This window comes from Mus musculus, chromosome 12, assembly GCF_000001635.26.
Source record: "Mus musculus strain C57BL/6J chromosome 12, GRCm38.p6 C57BL/6J".
Classification (NCBI taxonomy): Eukaryota; Metazoa; Chordata; class Mammalia; order Rodentia; family Muridae; genus Mus; species Mus musculus.
Genome location: NC_000078.6, coordinates 115,337,046 through 115,356,672, shown reverse-complemented (window position 1 = coordinate 115,356,672; position 19,627 = coordinate 115,337,046). Strand labels below are relative to the sequence as shown.

At 38.0% G+C, this 19,627-nt stretch overlaps 1 pseudogene and 1 further gene; both read left to right on the top strand.

The window, feature by feature from the left end:
• Igh (immunoglobulin heavy chain complex) overlaps window positions 1–19,627 on the top strand; it is a 2,751,187-nt gene that overhangs the window by 653,282 nt on the left and 2,078,278 nt on the right.
• Window positions 11,843–12,136, top strand: Ighv1-60 (immunoglobulin heavy variable V1-60; annotated as a pseudogene). The gene is given in 1 exon segment: window positions 11,843–12,136. A coding segment is annotated over 1 exon segment (294 nt).

Sequence of the window (19,627 nt, the reverse complement as noted above, 5' to 3'; positions counted from 1 at the left end):
AGCAGAGGATGGCCTTGCCTGGTTTCAATGGAGGGGAACCCCTTGGTCCTGTGAAGGGTCAATAGCCCAATGTAGGGCAATGCCAGATCAGGGAGGTAGAAGTGGGTGAGTGGGTGAGGGAGCACCCTCATAGAAGCAGGAGAGAGGAGATAGGATAGGGGGTTTCCAGAGGGAAAACTGGGAAAGAGGATGCTGGGCATCAGTCCTCTACAGGACCGAGGACCTTCCCTCCCATTGATGGCAGATAAGGCCTCCTCTGCTACATATGTTCATACAACCAGCAGAGCTGATAGTATTGCTAACATGCCCTGAGCATAAAACATTTTACTTCGTGTTGGCCTTCTATTGCTGGATATATGTTCAACCTTAAGTGTTGTTAATAGACCCAATGTTGCTCTATGAGAGAAATATGATTTCTTCTTGTAAGTCAGTGTCAATTTCAAAAACTTCGTGGTCATGGTTAAGAACCTGTGGCCATGACTTTCGCTTAGCACTGGGACTCCATGTAGGTTATGTGCATAACTTGTGTATGTTGTCACAGTTACTGTAGGTTCATATGTACATGAGTCCTGTTATGTATGAAAGACAGTTTCTTTGTTGCTAGGTCCTCTGGCTCTTTTAGTCTATTAGATGGATTAATTCTTTTTGAGAAATGAGGTTATTGTGGAGTTATTGTGTGAAACTTAGAGCAACTGCAACACCTCATACTGTTTTAGCACCTACGAGGACACTGTGACCATTAACTTATAGTATGTTATCCTGTGACTGGCACTGAGATTTTCAATTAATAACTAATGTCGTCTGGGAACCTTACTATCTACCCATGTAGGTATCTCTGTTCAAATATACATAAGTCAAAATAGAACACACAGCTCACCCATCTACTTTCTATTTGGCTTTCTGCAAGCATGTATCTCAGATTACCACAGAGCATATCCAGACACAGACCTCTGAGACAATATGAGTCACTTAACTGCAAGTATTATCTGCATTTCACAAGTTATTCATAGATTTTCCTTGAATATATTAATTTTGATAAAGCCACTGTATCAGCATATCCATAAATGCTATGATAATCTGAACATTAAATTACTCTATCAACACATAAGTATTCCCAAATGTATACTAGGCAGCTATGAACTGTTCATTATTTCTCAAGCAGTTCGTCAAAGAAATAAAATTATAATATTTGTCTTTTTTTATTCCGTAATGTACTTTGTTTTACTCCCAGGATTCCTGGTTTGTATGTACATATGCTACGTACATTTTATATCCTCTATAATTTATATATGTATATATATATATATATATATATATATATATATATATATATATATATACCCCATTCAACATATCTTCTTCAAGGTCCATTCAATAATTTAAGATTTTGTAATTCATGTTTTAGTATGAGTAGTGTTCCATTGTCTATACATCCCACAATGTCAATATTTATTTGTCTTTTGTTACAGATTTAGGTGGTTCCCAGTTCCCAATGCTGTGAATGGATCATCAATAAACATGGATGTGAAAGTGTCTCTATAATAGATCATTGAGGGCATGCTTTTTTGGGAAATACCTGGGATAAAACACGATATTTTTTTAATATTATTGGTGATATTTTCAGACTTATTTCCAAAGTCACTACATTACTTTACACTTATATCAAAAGCAAGCAAGACTTACAATTTTGCAGTACACGTGCTTATTTGTTATAATATATATTCTTTCTCATTCTCATCTGACTGTGGTCAAATTGGAACATTAAATTTTGGGGGGGTTTGTTGAATTTTTATTTATTCACCTTATATCCTCCAGTCCCTTTCACAAGTTCTCCTCCTTATCCCCTTCTCTTCTGAGAGGGTGAAGTCCTCTCTTTCCTAGTTATCCCCCTACCTTGCATATCAAGAGTCTTCAGTAAACAACTATATGGTCAATTTTGGAGAAGGTACCATGAGGTGATGAGAAAAGGTATATACTTTTGTTTTAGGATAAAATGTTCTGTAGATATCCATTAAATCCATTTGTTTCATAACTTCTGTTAGTTTCACTGTGTCCCTGTTTAGTTTCTGTTTCCAGGATATGTCCAATGATGAAAGTGGTATGAGGTGCAATGTGTGCTTTGAGCTTTACTAAAGGTTTTTTAGTGAATGTGGCTGCTCTTGCATTTGGAGCATAGATATTCATAATTGAGAGTTCCTCTTGGAAGATTTTACCTTTGATGAGTCTGAAGTGCCCCTCCTTGCCTTTTTTGATAACTTTGGGTTGGTAATCTATTTTATTCGATATTAGAGTGGCTACTCCAGCTTTTTTCTTCAGACCACTTGCTTTGCAAATTGTTTTCCAGCCTTTCACTCTGAGGTAGTAGTCTCTGTCTTTTTTCCCTGAGATGGGTTTCCTGTAAGCAGCAAAATGTTGGGTCCTGTTGGTGTAGCTAGTCAGTTAGTCTATGTCTTTTTATTGGGGAATTGAGTCCATTGATATTAAGAGATAATAAGGAAAAGTAATTGTTGCTTCCTATTATTTTTGTTGTTAGAGTTGGCATTCTGTTCTTTTAGCTGTCTTCTTTTAGGTTTGTTGAATGATTACTTTCTTGCTTTTTCTAGGGTGTAGTCCATCTTTGTATATTTTTTTCTGTTATTATCCTTTGAAGGGCTAGATTTGTGGAAAGATATTGTGTCAATTTGGTTTTGTCATGGAATACTTTGTTTTCTCCATCTATGGTAATTTAAAGTTTGGCTGGGTATAGTAGCTTGGGCTGGCATTTGTGTTCTCTTAATGTCTGTATAACATCTGTCCAGGATCTTCTGGCTTTCATAGTCTCTGGTGAAAATTGTGATGTAATTCTAATAGGCCTGCCTTTATATGTTACTAGACCTTTTTCCCTTACTGCTTTTAATATTCTATCTTTATTTAGTGCATTTGTTGTTCTGATTATAATGTGTTGGGAGGAATATTTTTTCTGTCCAGCCTATTTGGAGTTCTATTGGCTTCTTGTGTGTTCATGGGCATCACGTTCTTTTGGTTTGGGAAGTTTTCTTCTATAAGTTTGTTGAAGATATTTGCTGGTTCTTTAAGTTGAAAACCTTCATTCTTATCTACTCCTATTATCCATAGGTTTGGTCTTATCATTGTATACACATTGTTCACAAAACAGACCTCAAGAGATACAAAAGTATTGAAATTGTCCCATATATCCTATCAGATCACAATGGACAAAGGCTGATCTTCAATAACAACATAAATAATAGACAGCCAACGTTCACGTGGAAAGTGAACAACAGTCTATTTGTTGATACCTTGGTCAAGGAATACATAAAGAAAGAAATTAAAGACGTTTTAGAGTTTAAAGAAAATGATGCCACAACCTACCCACATCTATGGGACAACATGAAAGCATTTCTACGAGGAAAACTCATAGCTCAGACTGTCTACAAAAAGAAACTAGAGAAAGCACACACTAGCAGCTTGACAACATACCTAAAAGCTCTAGAACAAAAGGAAGCAATTTCACCCAAGAGGAGTATACACCAGGAAATAATCAAACTCAGGGGCGAACTCAACCAAGAGGAAACAAGAAGAACTATTCAAAGAATCAACCAAGTGAGGAGCTGGTTCTTTGAGAAAATCAACAAGATAGATAATCCCTGAGCCAGAATCACTAGAGGGCACAGGGACAGCATCCTAATTTTAAAAATCAGAAATGAAAAGGGAGACATAACAAGAGATCCTGAAGAAATCCAAAACACCATCAGATCCTTCTACAAAAGGCTATACTCAACAAAACTTGAGAACCTGGATGAAATGGACAAATTTCTACACAGATATCAGGTACCAAATTTAAATCAGGATCAGATTAATGATCTAAACAGCCCTATATCCCCTAAAGAAATAGAAGCAGTCATTAATAGTCTCCCAACCAAAAAAATCCCAGGGCCAGATGAATTTAGTGCAGATTTCTATCAGACCTTCAAAGAAGATCTAATTCCAGTTCTTCATAAAGTATTCCACAGAATAGAAACAGAAGGTACTCTACCCAATTCATTCTATGAAGCCACAATTACTCTGATACCTAAACCACAGAAAGACCCAATAAAGATAGAGAACTTCAGACCAATTTCCCTTATGAAAATCAATGCAAAAATACTCAATAAAATTCTCACTAAACGAATCCGAGAACACATCAAAACAATCATCCATTCTGACCAAGTAGGTTTCATTCCAGGGATGCAGGGATGGTTTAATATACAGAAATCCAAAAATGTAATCCACTATATAAACCAACTCAAAGACAAAAAACACATGATCATCTCCTTAGATGCAGAGAAAGCATTTGACAAAATCCAAAACCCATTCATGATAACAGTCTTGGAAAGATCAGGAGTTCGAGGTCCATACCTAAACATGATAAAAAGCAATCTACAGCAAATAGGTATCCAAAATCAAAGTTAATGGTGAGAAGCTGGTAGTAATCCCACTAAAATCAGGGACTAGACAAGGCTGCCCACTTTCTCCCAACCTATTCAATATAGTACTTGAAGTCCTAGCCAGAGCAAATCGACAACAAAAGGAGATCAAGGAGATGCAAATTGGAAAGGAAGAGGTCAAAATATCACTTTTTTCAGATGATATGATAGTATATATAAGTGACCCTAAAAATTCCACCAGAGAACTCCTAAACCTGAAAAACAGCTTCAGTGAAGTAGCTGGATATAAAATTAAATTAAACAAGTTAATGGCATTTCTCTACACAAAGGATAATCAGGAGAGAATGAAATTAGGGAAACAACACCATTCCCATAAGTCACAATTAATATAAAATACCTTGGTGTGACTCTAACTAATGAAGTGAAACATTTGTATGATAAGAACTTCAAGTCTCTAAAAAAAGAAATTAAAGAAGATATCAGGAGATGGAAAGATCTCCCATGCTCATGGATTGGCAGGATCAATATAGTAAAAATGGCTATCTTGCCAAAAGCAATCTACAGATTCAATGCAATCCCCATCAAAATTCCAACTCAATTCTTCAACGAAATAGAAAGGGCAATCTGCAAATTCATCTGTAATAACAAAAACCCTAGGATAGCAAAAACTCTTCTCAAAGATAAAGGAACCTCTGGTAGAATGACCATGCCTGATCTAAAGCTGTATTACAGAGCAATTGTGATAAAAACTGCATGGTACTGGTATAGCAACAGACAAATAGACCAATGGAATAGAATTGAAGACCCAGAAATGAACCCAAGTACCTATGGTCACTTTATCTTTGACAAGGGAGCTAAAACCATCCAGTGGTGTGTGTGTGGGGGGGAGGCAGCATTTTCAACAAATGGTGATGGCACAATTGGCAGTTATCATGTAGAAGAATGCAAATTGATCCATTCCTCTCTACTTTCATTAAGGTCAAAACTAAGTGGATCAAGGAACTCCACATAAAACCAGAGACAGTGAAACTTATAGAGGAGAAAGTGGGGAAAAGCCTCGAAGAAATGGGCAAAGGGGAAAAATTCCTGAATAGAACACCAATGACTTGAGCTGTAAGATCGAGAATAGACAAATGGAACCTCATAAAATTACAAAACTTCTGTAAGGCAAAAGACACAGTTAATAAGACAAAAAGGCCACCAACAGATTGGGAAAGGATCTTTACCAATCCTAAATCAGATAGGGTCTAATATCTGAAATATATGAATAACTCAAAAAGGTGGACTCCAGAACCTCAAATAACTCCATTAAAATATGGGGCTTGGAGCTAAACAAAGAATTTTCACCCGAGGAATACCAAATAGCTTAGAAGCACCTGAAAAAAATGTTCTGCATCCTTAATCATCAGGGAAGTGCAATTCAAATCAACCCTGAGATTCCACCTCACACCTGTCATAATGGTTAAGATAAAAAATTCAGATGACAGCAGATACTGTCCAGGATGTGGAGAAAGAGGAACACTCCTCCATTGTTGGTGGGATTGTAAGCTTGTACAACTACTCTGTAAATCAGTCCCACATTTCCTCAAAAAAATTGGACATAGTACTACCAGAGGATCCCACAATTCCTCTCCTGAGCATATATCCAGAATATGTTCCAACTGGTAAAATGGACACATGCTCCACTATGTTCAGAGCAGCCTTATTGATAATAGCCAGAATCTGGAAAGAAGCCAGATGTCTCTCAACAGAGGAATGGATACAGATAATGTGTTACATTTGGACAATTTAGTACTACTCAGCTATTAAAAAGAATGACTTTATGAAATGACTCTGCAAATGGATGGACCTGGAGGTCATCATCCTGAGTGAGGTAACCCAGTCACAAAAGAACTCGCATGATATGTACTCATTGATAAGTGGATATTAGCCCAGAAACTTAAAATACCCAAGATACAAGATACAATTTGCAAAACACATGAAACTCAAGAAGAAAGAAGACCAAAGTGTGGACACTTTGCCCCTTCTTATAATTGGGAACAAAACACCCATGGAAGGAGTTACAGAGACGAAATTTGGAGCTGAGATAAAAGGATGGACCATCTAGAGACTGCCATACCTAGGGATCCATCCCATGATCAGCCTCCAAATGCTGACATCATTGCATACACCAGCAAGATTTTGCTGAAAGGACCCTGATATAGTTGTCTCTTCTGAGGCTATGCCAGGGCCTGGCAAACACAGAAGTGGATGCTCACAGTCAGCTATTGGATGGAACACAGGGGCCCTGTAGTGGCTATTCCTGGTTGTCAACTTGACAATATTTGGAATGAACTACAATCCGGAATTGGAAGGCTCACCAGTGACCCTTATCTGGAGGCTTGGAGATCCTTATCTGGATCTTGGTTTGAAGATCTTGAGCCACAGAGGCTATGGATTCCAGAAGATTGAATCTCCGAGTTTAAGGAACACACCTTTAATCTGGGCTACGCCTTTTATCTGGGATTAAAGGTGTGGCGGAACACACCTTTAATCTGGGCTACACCTTCTGCTGGAGACAATATAAGGACATTGGAAGAAGGGAGTCTAGCTCTTGCTCTTGCTCCTTCGCCTGCTTGCTGCGTGAGACTGAGTAACTGCTAGATCCTTGGACTTCCATTCACAGCTGCGACTGAACAATTGTTGGGAATTGGGCTGCCGACTGTAAGTAATCAATAAATTCCTTTACTATCTAGAGACTATCCATAAGTTCTGTGACTCTAGAGAACCCTGACTAATACAGGCCCCAATTGAGGACCTAGAGATAGTACCCAAGGAGCTAAAGGTGTCTGCAACCCTATAGGTTGAACAACAATATGAACTAACCAGTACCCTCGGAGCTCATGTCTCTAGCTGCATATGTATCAGAAGATGGCCTAGTTGGCCTTCATTGGGAAGAGAGGCCCCTTGGTCTTGTAAATTTATATGCCTCAGTATGGGGGAAGGCCAAGAAGTGGGAGTGGGTGGGTAGAGGAGTTGGGGGGAGGGTCTGGGAGACATTTGGGTAGAATTTGAAATGTAAATTAAGAAAATACATAATTAAAAATACAATAAATAAATAAATAAATAAATAAATAAATAAATAAATAAATAAATAAATAAATAAATAAATAAAATAGTCTTCAGTATTAGGCACATTTTTCCCACTGCAGCCAGACAAGGCAGATAAGTTAGGGGAACAGGATCCACAGGAAGGCAACAGTTTTAGGGACAGCCCCCACTCTAGTTTTTGGGAGAGTCCCAGGAAGACTTAGCTGCACATCTGCTTCAGATGTTCAGGGGTCCTAGTTCAAGTCCATGTATGTGCTTTTCTTGGTGATTTAGTCTCTGAGTTCCAGCATGCATCTGTGTTACTTAGCTCTGTTGATATTCCTTGGGAGACTCTATCTCTTCCAGATCCCTCAATTCTTCTTCCAACTCCTCCACAAGACTCTCATAGTTCCATCCAATGTTTGGCTATGGGTCTCTTCCATCTGTTTCAGACAGTTGCTGGGTGGAGCCTCTGAGGATAGCTATGAGAATCACCTATCTGAAAGCATAAAAGGAAATCATTAATAGTGTCAGGGATTGGTGTTTGACAATGGATTAGTCTCAAGTTTGGCCAGGAGACAGGCCATTTCCACAGGCTGTGCTCTATCTTTGTCCCTGCATTTCTTGTAGACAGGAAAAGTTTTGGGTTGAAAGTTTTGTAGGTGGGTTGGAATTTCTATTGCTCCACTAGGGTTGTTTCTGGATATAGGAGTTAGTTTCTTCAGATTCCATATCCCCAAAATAGTGTGTCACAGCTAAGGTCACTCCCATACAAAGGGACATCCAATCTCCTGCCACTTCTCTGCCTATGTTAATTGGATCTGATGTTCCTGAATCATACAGAACTGTAGGTCAGGAACCACACAGACCAAAGATATCCATCAGAGGCCTATCATACCATGCCTATTGATGTACATCTTCCTCTCAATACTGACTACAACAAGAAGATCCAGGACCAATGCAGTCTATATTGCTAAGGATACTTGAAAGAGCACCAACAAGATTGAGGGCAACATGACACCTCCAAAGTATACCTAACCAACTACAGCATGCCCTGGATATCCTAACACAATCAAAATACAAGAAAATGACCTAAATTCCAATCTTATAAGGATGATGGAGACCTTTAAATAGGAAACGAATAAATCCCTTAAGAAATACAGGAAAATACAAATAAGCAGTTGAAGATAATAATTAAAATGGTTTAAGATTTAAAAATGGAATTAGAAACAATAGAGTAAACACAAACTGATGGAATCTTGTAGATGGAAAACCTAGAGAGCAGGAGCATTGGATGCAAAGATGATATTCAATAGTTCCATACATTTGTTTGCAAAATTCACTATACCCTTTCTTTTAATAGCTGTGGTGGAGAGATGGCTCAGCAGTTAAGAGCATTGACTACTCATTCAAAGGCACTGAGTTCAAATCCCAGCAACGATATTGCCTCATAACCATCTGCAATGAGATCTAATTCACTCTTCTGGTGTGTCTAAAGACAGCTACAGTGTACTTAGGTATAATAATAAATAAATATTAAAAATACAAAAACGTATTTACCAGGTATGACCTAGTATTCCATTGTGTAAATGAACCACATTTTCTGTACCTATTCTCTGAATGAGGGGTGACTTAGTTTTTTTCAGATTCTGGTTATTACAAATAGAGCTGCAATAAGCATAGTAGAATACACTTCTTAGTGTATGATGGAGAGTTGTGGGGTATATGTCCAAGAGTGTTACAGCTGAGTAGAACTATTCCTGATTTTCATAGAAATCCCAAGACTGATTTCCAGATTGGTTGTACAAGTTTTCACTTCTGCCAGCAACTGAGGACTGTTTTCCTTGCCAGAATGTGCTGTGTTTCTTGTGTTTTTCATCTTCAACAATGTTATTCTACATTATACTATTAGCTAAGGACTGTGGTACAGGGCATAGAGAAACCAAACTTCAACTGACCTGGATAGCCTACCTGCTGCCTTATTATTATTATTATTATTATTATTATTATTATTATTATTATTATTATTATTATTTTGTGTGTGTTTGTGTGTGTATGGACAACAATGTCATGCCGTTTAGAAAAACTTCAAAGACATCAGTGATGTTATACTGTGTGTAACCTTGCAGTCTACAATCTCAGCCTTCAGGTAAGATGTCCCGATTAGTGAATAACTGTGAAGCAGTGACTAGCTGTTTTCTGATTGGACTTGTGGTCTATTGTGTAGGAACAATGTCCTTCAATTAAACATGGTAAAAATCTTATGGCTAGTGTCTACAGAGGTTCCTAGTGGTATTGGTGAATTTCAAGATGTCCAATAGCCTTATAAATGTTCATATAATAGATTAGTGCTATTCTCAGCCTTGATAAAGAAGCTCCTGTGTGCAATGTGTAATGACTGATGCAGACATTCATGACTACTCAAAGTGATGAAAAGTATTAGAGTCCTCTGTCATAGATGTGTTAATGATATCTATTTTCCAATATTCTAACTGTATTAATGGAGTTACACAATCATTAGATGAATATTTCATTAGTACCTCTTAGATATTGCATTGTTACATACAATTATGCATGTCATTACATTATAGTGTATAAAAAGTGTTCAGCATAATAAAGAAAAATAAGGCAATCAAGAAATGAAAGAGTATAAATTATAGGAGAAATATGCACCGTGTTACATATTCGTGTACATGAAAATTCTAACCATATGTAAAGATTGTTGTTCTATTTTCAGAATGAGTTTCTTATTCTTTGAAAATTTTATTAGTGTTGGAAATATATCATGATCATGTGTACCCGACTATGTCCCTCTGCTTTCCACTGGCATCTTCCAGTATACCTCTTTCCCAACTTCCTGAGCACGTTTATTTAATTACCTAACAGTATAGGAAGTTCAATCATTGCTATGTACTTACACATATGTGTGACGTTCTCTAGTACATAAGGGTCATCTAGAAACCCTCAAAAGACAAGGGATTATATGTTGCTCATCAGTTCTCAAATGACAATATACCAAAAGCTTGGCGTTTTACCTCAATAGTCACTTACCATTGTGTTGTAGTATTTTAAAAATATAGTTACACTTTGTTCAGTAAGGAAAGCAGAAGTCACAGGCTCCAAGGTGGATGTGTTAATCTTAGTGGAACATTTATGTTATCCACCACTCACATTCTACTATGTGGATCCAAGCAATCACTTAGCTATCTCACATATTCTCATCCTTTAACGTTGATTGGCTTAATTTATTCAGGTTTTGTGGTAGTAAGTGTAGCTGCTAATAGTTCATGTGTGGAATGGTCATGTCACTTTCCAAGATAGGATCTCATGTCTATTGATCCCACATTCAGTATCTTATTTTCTTTCCAATCTCTTATTTGTGGGGAAGTTGATAAAGAGGACTCAGCTGTGACTGAGTGCTCTTTCAATATTTCTCAAAACTTTGACCAGTAAGGAATGTCTGCATCCATCATTACACACTGCACTAAGATGCTTTTATCCTCAAGGCTGTAGGTCTCCACTAATACACTTATCTACAGTTGCATTGATTTTCCCACATGTGATATAACTTTCTTATTCTCTCAAATAGAATATTTCTGTTGTGATGCATATATAATCATACTTTTCTTATACAATCACCTGCAGACAGCTATGCATTTTTCCATAACTTAGTTATTATAGATAGTCATGCAACAAAATTTGATTTGCTAATATTTCATTTTGGTAAGTTGTTTTTTTATGCAAACTGTATGTATAGGCAAATATTCATTTTATGTCTATCAAAGATGCTGCAAATTCCCATAACTTAGTAAGTTTTGAAATTTCCAGTTACTAAATGTATCAAAAACTCCTCCTATAAATTCATCTGATAGCTTTGTCCCAAAGTGGAACAATCTCAGGTCAGGTCAGAAATCCTTTGAGAGCTTAGGTCCTGATGTCACATGACATGCACACATCTGCAGAGGGCTCAGGGAAGGAGCAAGGGATGCATTTCTTCAGAGAAGATTAGGACATGGATCTTAGCACCCTGCTGTCTGACCCAAGTGTTCTCTGTCTCCTTCTTTTCTACCTGGACTAGATTCTTATCTAACAAGTTCATGGTTTATAAATATGCAAATTACACAAATTTATGGTTGTCTCATAAAGAGATATCCACAGCCAACACAACATATAATCAGTTCCTTCTCCACAGTTACTGAACACTCTGACCCTCACCATGGAATGGAGCTGTATCCTCTTTCTATGGGCAGCATCTACAGGTATGTGATTCCCCAGTTCCTTCTGTGAAATAAAGAGAGTGAGATGACAATGCCAACCACTCTGCCTTTATCTCCACAGGTATCTACTCCCAGGTCCAGCTTCCTCAGTCTGGATCTGAGGTGGGGCGGACTGGTGCCTCAGTGAAGATGTTCTGCAAGGCTTCTGGCTACACATTCACTAACTACTATATGCATTGATTAAAGCAGAGTCATGGAGATAGCCTAGAGTGGATTTGATATATTTATCCTGGAAATGGTCTTACTAGCTATGCCAAGAAGTTCAAAGGCAAGGCCACATTGACTATAGACAATTCAGCCAGCACAGCCTACATGCAGCTCAGCAGCATGACATCTGAAGCCTCTGATGACTATTACTGTGCTAGACAAGTGCATAGTGTTTCAACCACAACCTGAGTGTACCATAAACTCCCAAGGAGCAGGAAGCTGAAATGACAGAGATTAGCCTGGAGACTATTGCTCAGAAATATTCACGCTGAGTGTCCCTTTATCTGTTCCTATTCACTGTACTATATGGTCTTGGTCAAAATTTGAAAATTATAACCAAATAAAGTGATGTTAATAATGTTTATCCCCTATAACACAATGTCTGTTCACGATCTCTTGAGTAGTGACCATCTCTGTTTGAATGTTTCTTCTTTAGTAAAACAATAAAAGCATAATACTGTTAAAATGCACAGTGATAAAAATATATCAGGGTTCCAAGAGAATTCCTCTTTGATTGAGTAGTTTTGGATAAATTATAATATCATTAACATCACATAAATAAGTTCTGACTGAACAAAAACTTCTCTTATAATGTTATGCTTTAAGTGACCTGAATGCTTGTTTTCAATACTTCTTCCTTAAGAGCCAACTATATCACTCCTGGACATTTACCCAAATGATCCTCCATAATCTGAAAAGGACACTTTCTCAGCTATGTTCATAACACCTTTATTCATAGGAGACAGAAAGTCGGCACAACCTCACAACCTAGATGTCTTTTATTTGTGTGTTTTTTGTTTTTTGGTTTTTTGTTTTGTTTTGTTTTGTTTTGTTTTGTTTTGTTTTACAAGTCAGGGTTTCTCTGTGTAGCCCTGGCTGTCCTGGATCTCACTCTGTATACTAGGCTGGCCTGGTTCTCAGAGATCCGCCTGCCTCTGCTTGCCAAGTGCTGGGATTAAAGGTGAGCGCCACCACACCTGGCCCTTGATGTCTTTCAGTGGAAGAATGGATAAAAAAATGTGGTTTATCTATACAATGAAATACTACTCAGCCATTAAATACAAGAACATTATGAATTTCAGTGGCACATAGACAGAACTTGAAAATAATTACTTTGTAAATTAACCCAGATTTCAAAGTAAATGTGTTGTATATATTCACTTATCAGTGGATCTTAGCTGTAAATAACAGGGTAACATGAAATCAAAGGATCCAAATAAGCCAAATCAGAAGGAAGACCCAAGGGAGCATTGCTGAATCATCCTCAGAAGGGTAAAAAATGATATTGGAGTTGGAAGGATTGAGGGAAGTAGAGGAGGAGGGGAAGGGAAGCAGAGTTGGGGGAAGATCATATGTAGCATGCAGTGGAGAGAGAAGAGAAATCAATGAACTGGGCAATCTCTATGACGTGCTAGACACCTGGAATAAGGAGAGGACACAGAGCGTCTATGGGGGTGAATCTAGCTGAGACACCTAGAAGTGGGGATATGGATCCTGAAGCGGCCATTTCCTGTCTTGATGGAACTCACCACTGACCCTGATTTGATGGCCAAGGAACTAATATAAGAAGTTCAAACATAATTTAAATCATAAATTTAATAAGACGTTTACAAAAAAAGATGTTTATGTGCATATCTTTTAGTAGTAATTATCTGGCTAAACATTCATTACCTCTTCCTAGCTCTACAGGTTGTTTGAGAGATAAGGACCATAACTAAGTTATCAGTAAATTTTTTCTAGATTAACCCAATCATATTTTATTTTCTGTTCTTTCACCTACGAAAATTGTTAGTTCCTTTCTTGATGGTTTAATAACCGGTTGGAATATAAATTGTAAATGTCTGCTTTCTATCTCAAAAGTAATTTACTAATGACATTTTGAGTATGTGACAGAGTTCTCATTGCAATTCTTACACCAAAAAGGATTGAATAGCAGTCCTATTAGAAAATATATTAATAATTATTTATATTATAATAGGAATTCTGATAGGATCATCATTAAAAATAAGAAATCATCTCTTTGTGTATACAGCATCACTTCGAGACAGCACATCTTCATTGTTCTTCTGAAATCTCCTGAAAAGTGTGAGCAAATAACAAGTGATTAAATAAATATTCAATATTAACAGGAAAACCTAGTAATAGCAGTAATCTTTCCTCAAATATAATCTCCCTGGCTTTGACGAAAGAAGCAAGGCGATCATGCTTTACAGTCCCTGGGGGAATCATATGAGGAAAATCACCTGCTAATTTTTTGCTTCTCCTAGATGGCTATTGGCAATGCAGAGATAAACACATAGTTATATGAGGCCATTGCTTCAGGAAACTTCTTAGGGTATCTGCCCCCTAGCTAACTCAAACAATATAATTGGTGCAGGGCAAACAAAGACAATTGACAATCTCAGAATGGCCAGATAATAGATTACAGATTCAAAGTGTCATTTTATTATAGGCTGAGAGTTCTTTGAAAATGTACTTTAAATCTAGGGGTTCTTGCATGGTTCACCCTTGGAAGAATAGATCTCAGTGAATAAGATAAACTAAAATAAACTTTTCCTACTTAACAGTGTAGATGGTGAAACAAAAAGTGAAAGAAATTCAGTACTAGTATTTGCTATTCATAGAAAGACTGGTTCAGATATTTTTGTTTGTCTGGAGTGCTTTCAAACAACAAAAATTGGCAGCCCAAATCCAGGCTACCATATAACAAATGTGTTAGATTTGGAGGTGTCAATTTGAGTTATAGGACTAATATCATTAAGAACAATCTGTTCTGTTTGTATTTTCTAATTCTGCTTCAACTTTTACCCTTGGACTTGTAATGATAAGTCATACATATATTCTGAACCACTTGGATAATCAGGGTTAGTCAGTCTGTCCTTGTTCTATGAAGCTTATATGAATTAAGAAGTTGATTTTTAATAAGTCCACACAGCAGCAATGGCCTGATTATTAGTCAAAGCCATAGAAGTAGCCTGATTCCTAGCAAGTCAGTTGATAGATTCCCTGACCATAGTTCCTGGCTCCCTCCCTCACATCCCTGACTCCTGTCTCCTCTGCTGGCCACCCTTTTCTCCTCTTTATGCTGGGGAAGCCTCCAAGTTGTGGATAGTCTTAGGGCTAATTATATTTGAGGTTAATTCCATTCTCCTGTAAGGGGTGTGGACAAGGAATGGGTTAAGCACTCAAGTGTTTTCCTGTAACCCTTCTTCCCACATTAATTTGTAAAATAAAGGAGAGCTGATGATTGGACAGAGAAAGTGAAGGTGGAGTGGAAAATGAGAAAAAGTCTTTCAGTCCAGGTTTATCCATGCTTGTTTGTGTTTTCTTGGCATAGTATATCTTTTTTTTGTCAGAAGGTGGAGGAAGGCTCTCTACTTCAAAAAAGAGAACGAGTGAGAATCAGAGGCCCCAGTGTTCTTTCATGGGCAGTTCCCTGCAATTGCTATAACATCCTTCCAGTAACTATGCCCTATATCCTAAAACCTTCCCACCTCCAATAGCTCTCACAGGTTGGCAATCAAGCCTTTACCATAGAGGGCCAATGAGGGATATGAAAATGCTAAACCATAAGATTGGAAGTGTTTTCTAGGATGTTTACTGTCTTGTTTTAACATGAATGTTTGGTACTATTTTGCCTAATCTCTAGTTACTATGTTTTCTGAGGCTCTGTTATTGCTAAACTTTAGGGCCTTTCAGAAATTTAGCCTCTGATTGGAGAAAGATTTTTTGATGTTTATTTATTCAGCCATAATTGAAAAGCTATGGAGTACACTACAATATTAGCATAGATTTCCATGATATTCTTAGTTGGGTGATACTGATTTTAATTTTTTTTTTTCTATTAGTGGTGGTGGTGGTGGAGGTGGCTGTGTCAGCATAGACACTGGCAACTGCTTTAATCCCAATACATAGGAGGCAAAGGCAGGTTGATCTGAGTTTGAGGCCAGCCTGGTCTACACTGTGAGTTCCACGACAGAAAGGGCCACAGAGAAAACATGTCTTGGAAAGAAGAAGCAAAGAAAAAAATTAGTATTAAATCATTTCTCCCTTCCCCTTCCTCCTTCCAACTCATCTTATATATCGCATTGCTATTATAATTTGGGTTGGTGTTATAGATCAGAGTTCACAGCTGGGTAAGACCATCATTGCCTTTATCCCATAGTAGCATTCATAGTACTGAATGGCATTATAAAACCCAGCTAGTACAAAGTAATTTTATAGCACAGACAGGAGATCATGTAGCCAGGGCTGGCATCCAGACCAGAGATTGGGGTCCATTCTAGTTGGAACCACTCCCACCATCTTCCTTCTGTGCCCAGCAGGGGCTGCTAAGGGATCCAGAGTGCTCTCCATGCTGCAGAACCTTGGGGTCACCTCAGGAACACAGGTGAGTGGAAAGCAACACCAGTGTCAAAGAATCGCAGAGGGTCTTGTGAAAGCAAGAACAGAGACAACGGAACCTTGCCAGACCAGAGGCTGGGATCCATTCAGGTTGGGGCCAGCCCTGCCATCTTCTGCATGAACCCAGCTGAGGGCATCTAGGGCACCAGAGGAATCTCCAAACCACAGGACCCCTACACACCCAGGACCTCCTGATCACCTGAGAGCACGTGGGTGATAGAAGCAACAGAGCTTCTTGGTCAGGGTCCCCTCAGGCCTTCATTCTCAGCCAGGAGGCAGAGCTGAGACCCGGACCCTGGGCACATTCCTTGCTAGAGGAGAGTCAGCCTACAGGGAGGGTTTTGAGCCCAGAACTCAGGAGGTGGATAAAAGCTCCAGACTGCTGGACACCTGCCCTGCAAGAGGAGAGCTTGCCTGTAGAGAGTGTTCTGACCACTGGAACTCAGGTGAGAGTTGGACTTCCAGTAGTGCTGACGGAGTCTAACAGAATCACAGGAGGATCAAGCTTCAACTAGAGACAGCTTGATCATTAACAACAGAGATTTACAGATGGTGAAAGGCAAAGATAAGAATCTTACTAACAGAAACCAAGAACACTGGGCATCTTCAGAACCCAGTACTCCCAACACAACGAGTCCTGGATACCCCAGCACACCGAAAAGCAAGACGTGGATTTAAAATCATATATCATGATGGTGGTAGAAGATTTAAAGAAGGGCATTAATAACTCACTTAAAGAAATACAGGAGAACAGTGCTAAAGACGTAGAAGCCCTTAAAGAGGAAACACAAAAATCCCTCAAGGAAATACTGGAGAACACTGCTAAATAGTTATAAGTCCTTAACAAACTACAGGCAAACACTGATAAACAGGTAGAAGAAACACAAAAAATCCCTTAAAGAATTGCAGGAAACCCCAACCAAACAGGTGATGGAATTGAACAAAACTACCCAAGATCTAATAATGGAAGGAGAAAAAATAAAGAAAACCCAAAAGGAGACAACTCTGGAGATACAAATCCTAGGAAAGAAATCAGGAACAATAGATGTGCGCATCAGCAACAGAATACAAGAGATAGAAGAGAGAATCTCGGGTACAGAAATTCCATAGGGAACATGGACACAACTATCAAAGAAAATGCAAAATGCAAAAAGATCCTAACTCAAAACCTCCAGGAAATCCAGGACACAACAAGAGGATCAAACCTCTAGATAATAGGAGTAGATGAGAATGAAGGTTTTCAACTTAAAGGGACAGCAAACATCTTCAACAAAATTAAAGAAGAAAACTTCCCTAACTTAAAGAAAGATATACCCATGAACATACAAGAAGCCTACAGAACTCGAAAATAGACTGGACTAGAAAAGAATTTCCTCCTAACACATAATAATCAGAACAACAAATGCAATAAATAAAGATAGAATATTAAAAGCAGTAAGGGAAAAAGTTCAAGTAACATATAAAGGCAGTCCTATTAGAATTATACCAGATTTCTCACCAGAGACTATGAAAACCAGAAGATCCTGGGCAGATGTTATACAGAAACTAAGAGAACACAAATGCCAGCCCAGACTACTACACCCAGCAAAACTCTCAGTTACCATAGATGTAGAAACCAAAGTATTCCATGGTAAAACCAAATTCACACAATATCTTTCCACGAATCCAGCCTTTCAAAGGATAATAAAGGTAAAACACCAACACAAAGATGGAAACTACACCCTAGAAAAAGTAAGAAAGTAATCCTTTAACAAAACTAAAAGAAGACAACCACAAGAACAGATTCCCAACTTTAAAAACAAAAATGACAGGAAGCAATAATTACTTTTTCTTGATTTCTCTTAACATCAATGGGCTAAATTCCCCAACAAAAAGACATAGACTAACAAACTGGCTACACAAACAGGACCCAACATTTTGTGGCTTACAGGAAACCCACCTCAGGGAAAAAGACAGACACTACCTCAGAGTAAAAGGCTGGAAAACAATTTTCCAAGCAAATGTTACAAATAAACAAGCTGGAGTAGCCATTCTAGTATTAAATAAAATCAATTTCCAGCCCAAAGTTATCAAAAAAGACAAGGAGGGACACTTTAGACTCATCAAAGTTAAAATCTACCAAGATGATCCTCAATTCTAAATATCTATGCTCCAAATGCAAGGGCAGCCACTTTCATTAAAGAAACTTTAGTTATGCTCAAATCACACATTGCACCTCACACAATAATAGTGGGAGACTTCAACACCCCACTCTCCCCAATGTACAGATCCTGGAAACAGAAACTAAACAGAGTCACATGGACACTAAAAAAAGTTATGAAACAAATGGATTTAACAGATATCAACAGAATATTTTATTCTAAAACAAAAGGATATATCTTCTTCTCAGCACCTCAAGGTACCTCCTCCAAAATTGACCATATCATTGGTCACAAAACAGGCCTCAACTGATACAAAAATATTGAAATTATCCCATGCATCCTATCAGATCACCAAGGACTAAGGCTGATCTTCAATAACAAGATAAATAATCAAAAGTCAACATTCACGTGGAAACTGAACAACACTCAACTCAATGATATCTTGGTCAAGGAAGAAATAAAGAAATTAAAGACTTTTTGAGAGTAATGAAAGTAAAGCCACAACATACCCAAAATTATGAGACACAATGAAGGCAGTCCTAATGGGAAAACTCATAGCCCTAGTACTTCCAAAAAGAAACTAGAGAGAGCATACACTAACATCCTGACAGTACACCTACAAGCTCTAGAATGAAAGGAAGCAAGTTCACCCAAGAGGCTTAGAGGGCAGGAAATAATCAAACTTAGGGCAGAAATCAACCAAGTGGAGATAAGAGGACCCTGGATTGGAAAGTTATTGTGGTAGAGATAAAGACTTATAAATACACAGATTCTCTGCCCATTAGTTTCTCTATCATGGAGATTTCCTCTCTAACCTTTAACCATTAAATTGATGCACGTGCAGGTTGAGAAACAGATTGAGTTGAAGAATACAGTTGTTTGATTTCTACTTCCTTGCTAATGTGAATTTCTTTTGGGCTGTTAACTTTTCTGTGATTACCACAGTGGTTCTTCCTCATTTTGTTGTATGTGACTACTCCAGAAATCCCTACATGGATACATGGGGGCAATATATAAGAGCTAAAGACTCATCATTGTTCTGCTACCCTCAGCTGCTCTGGCCAAGGTACAGCTTGATAAAGGCAACAAAGACCCTGATCTCTCT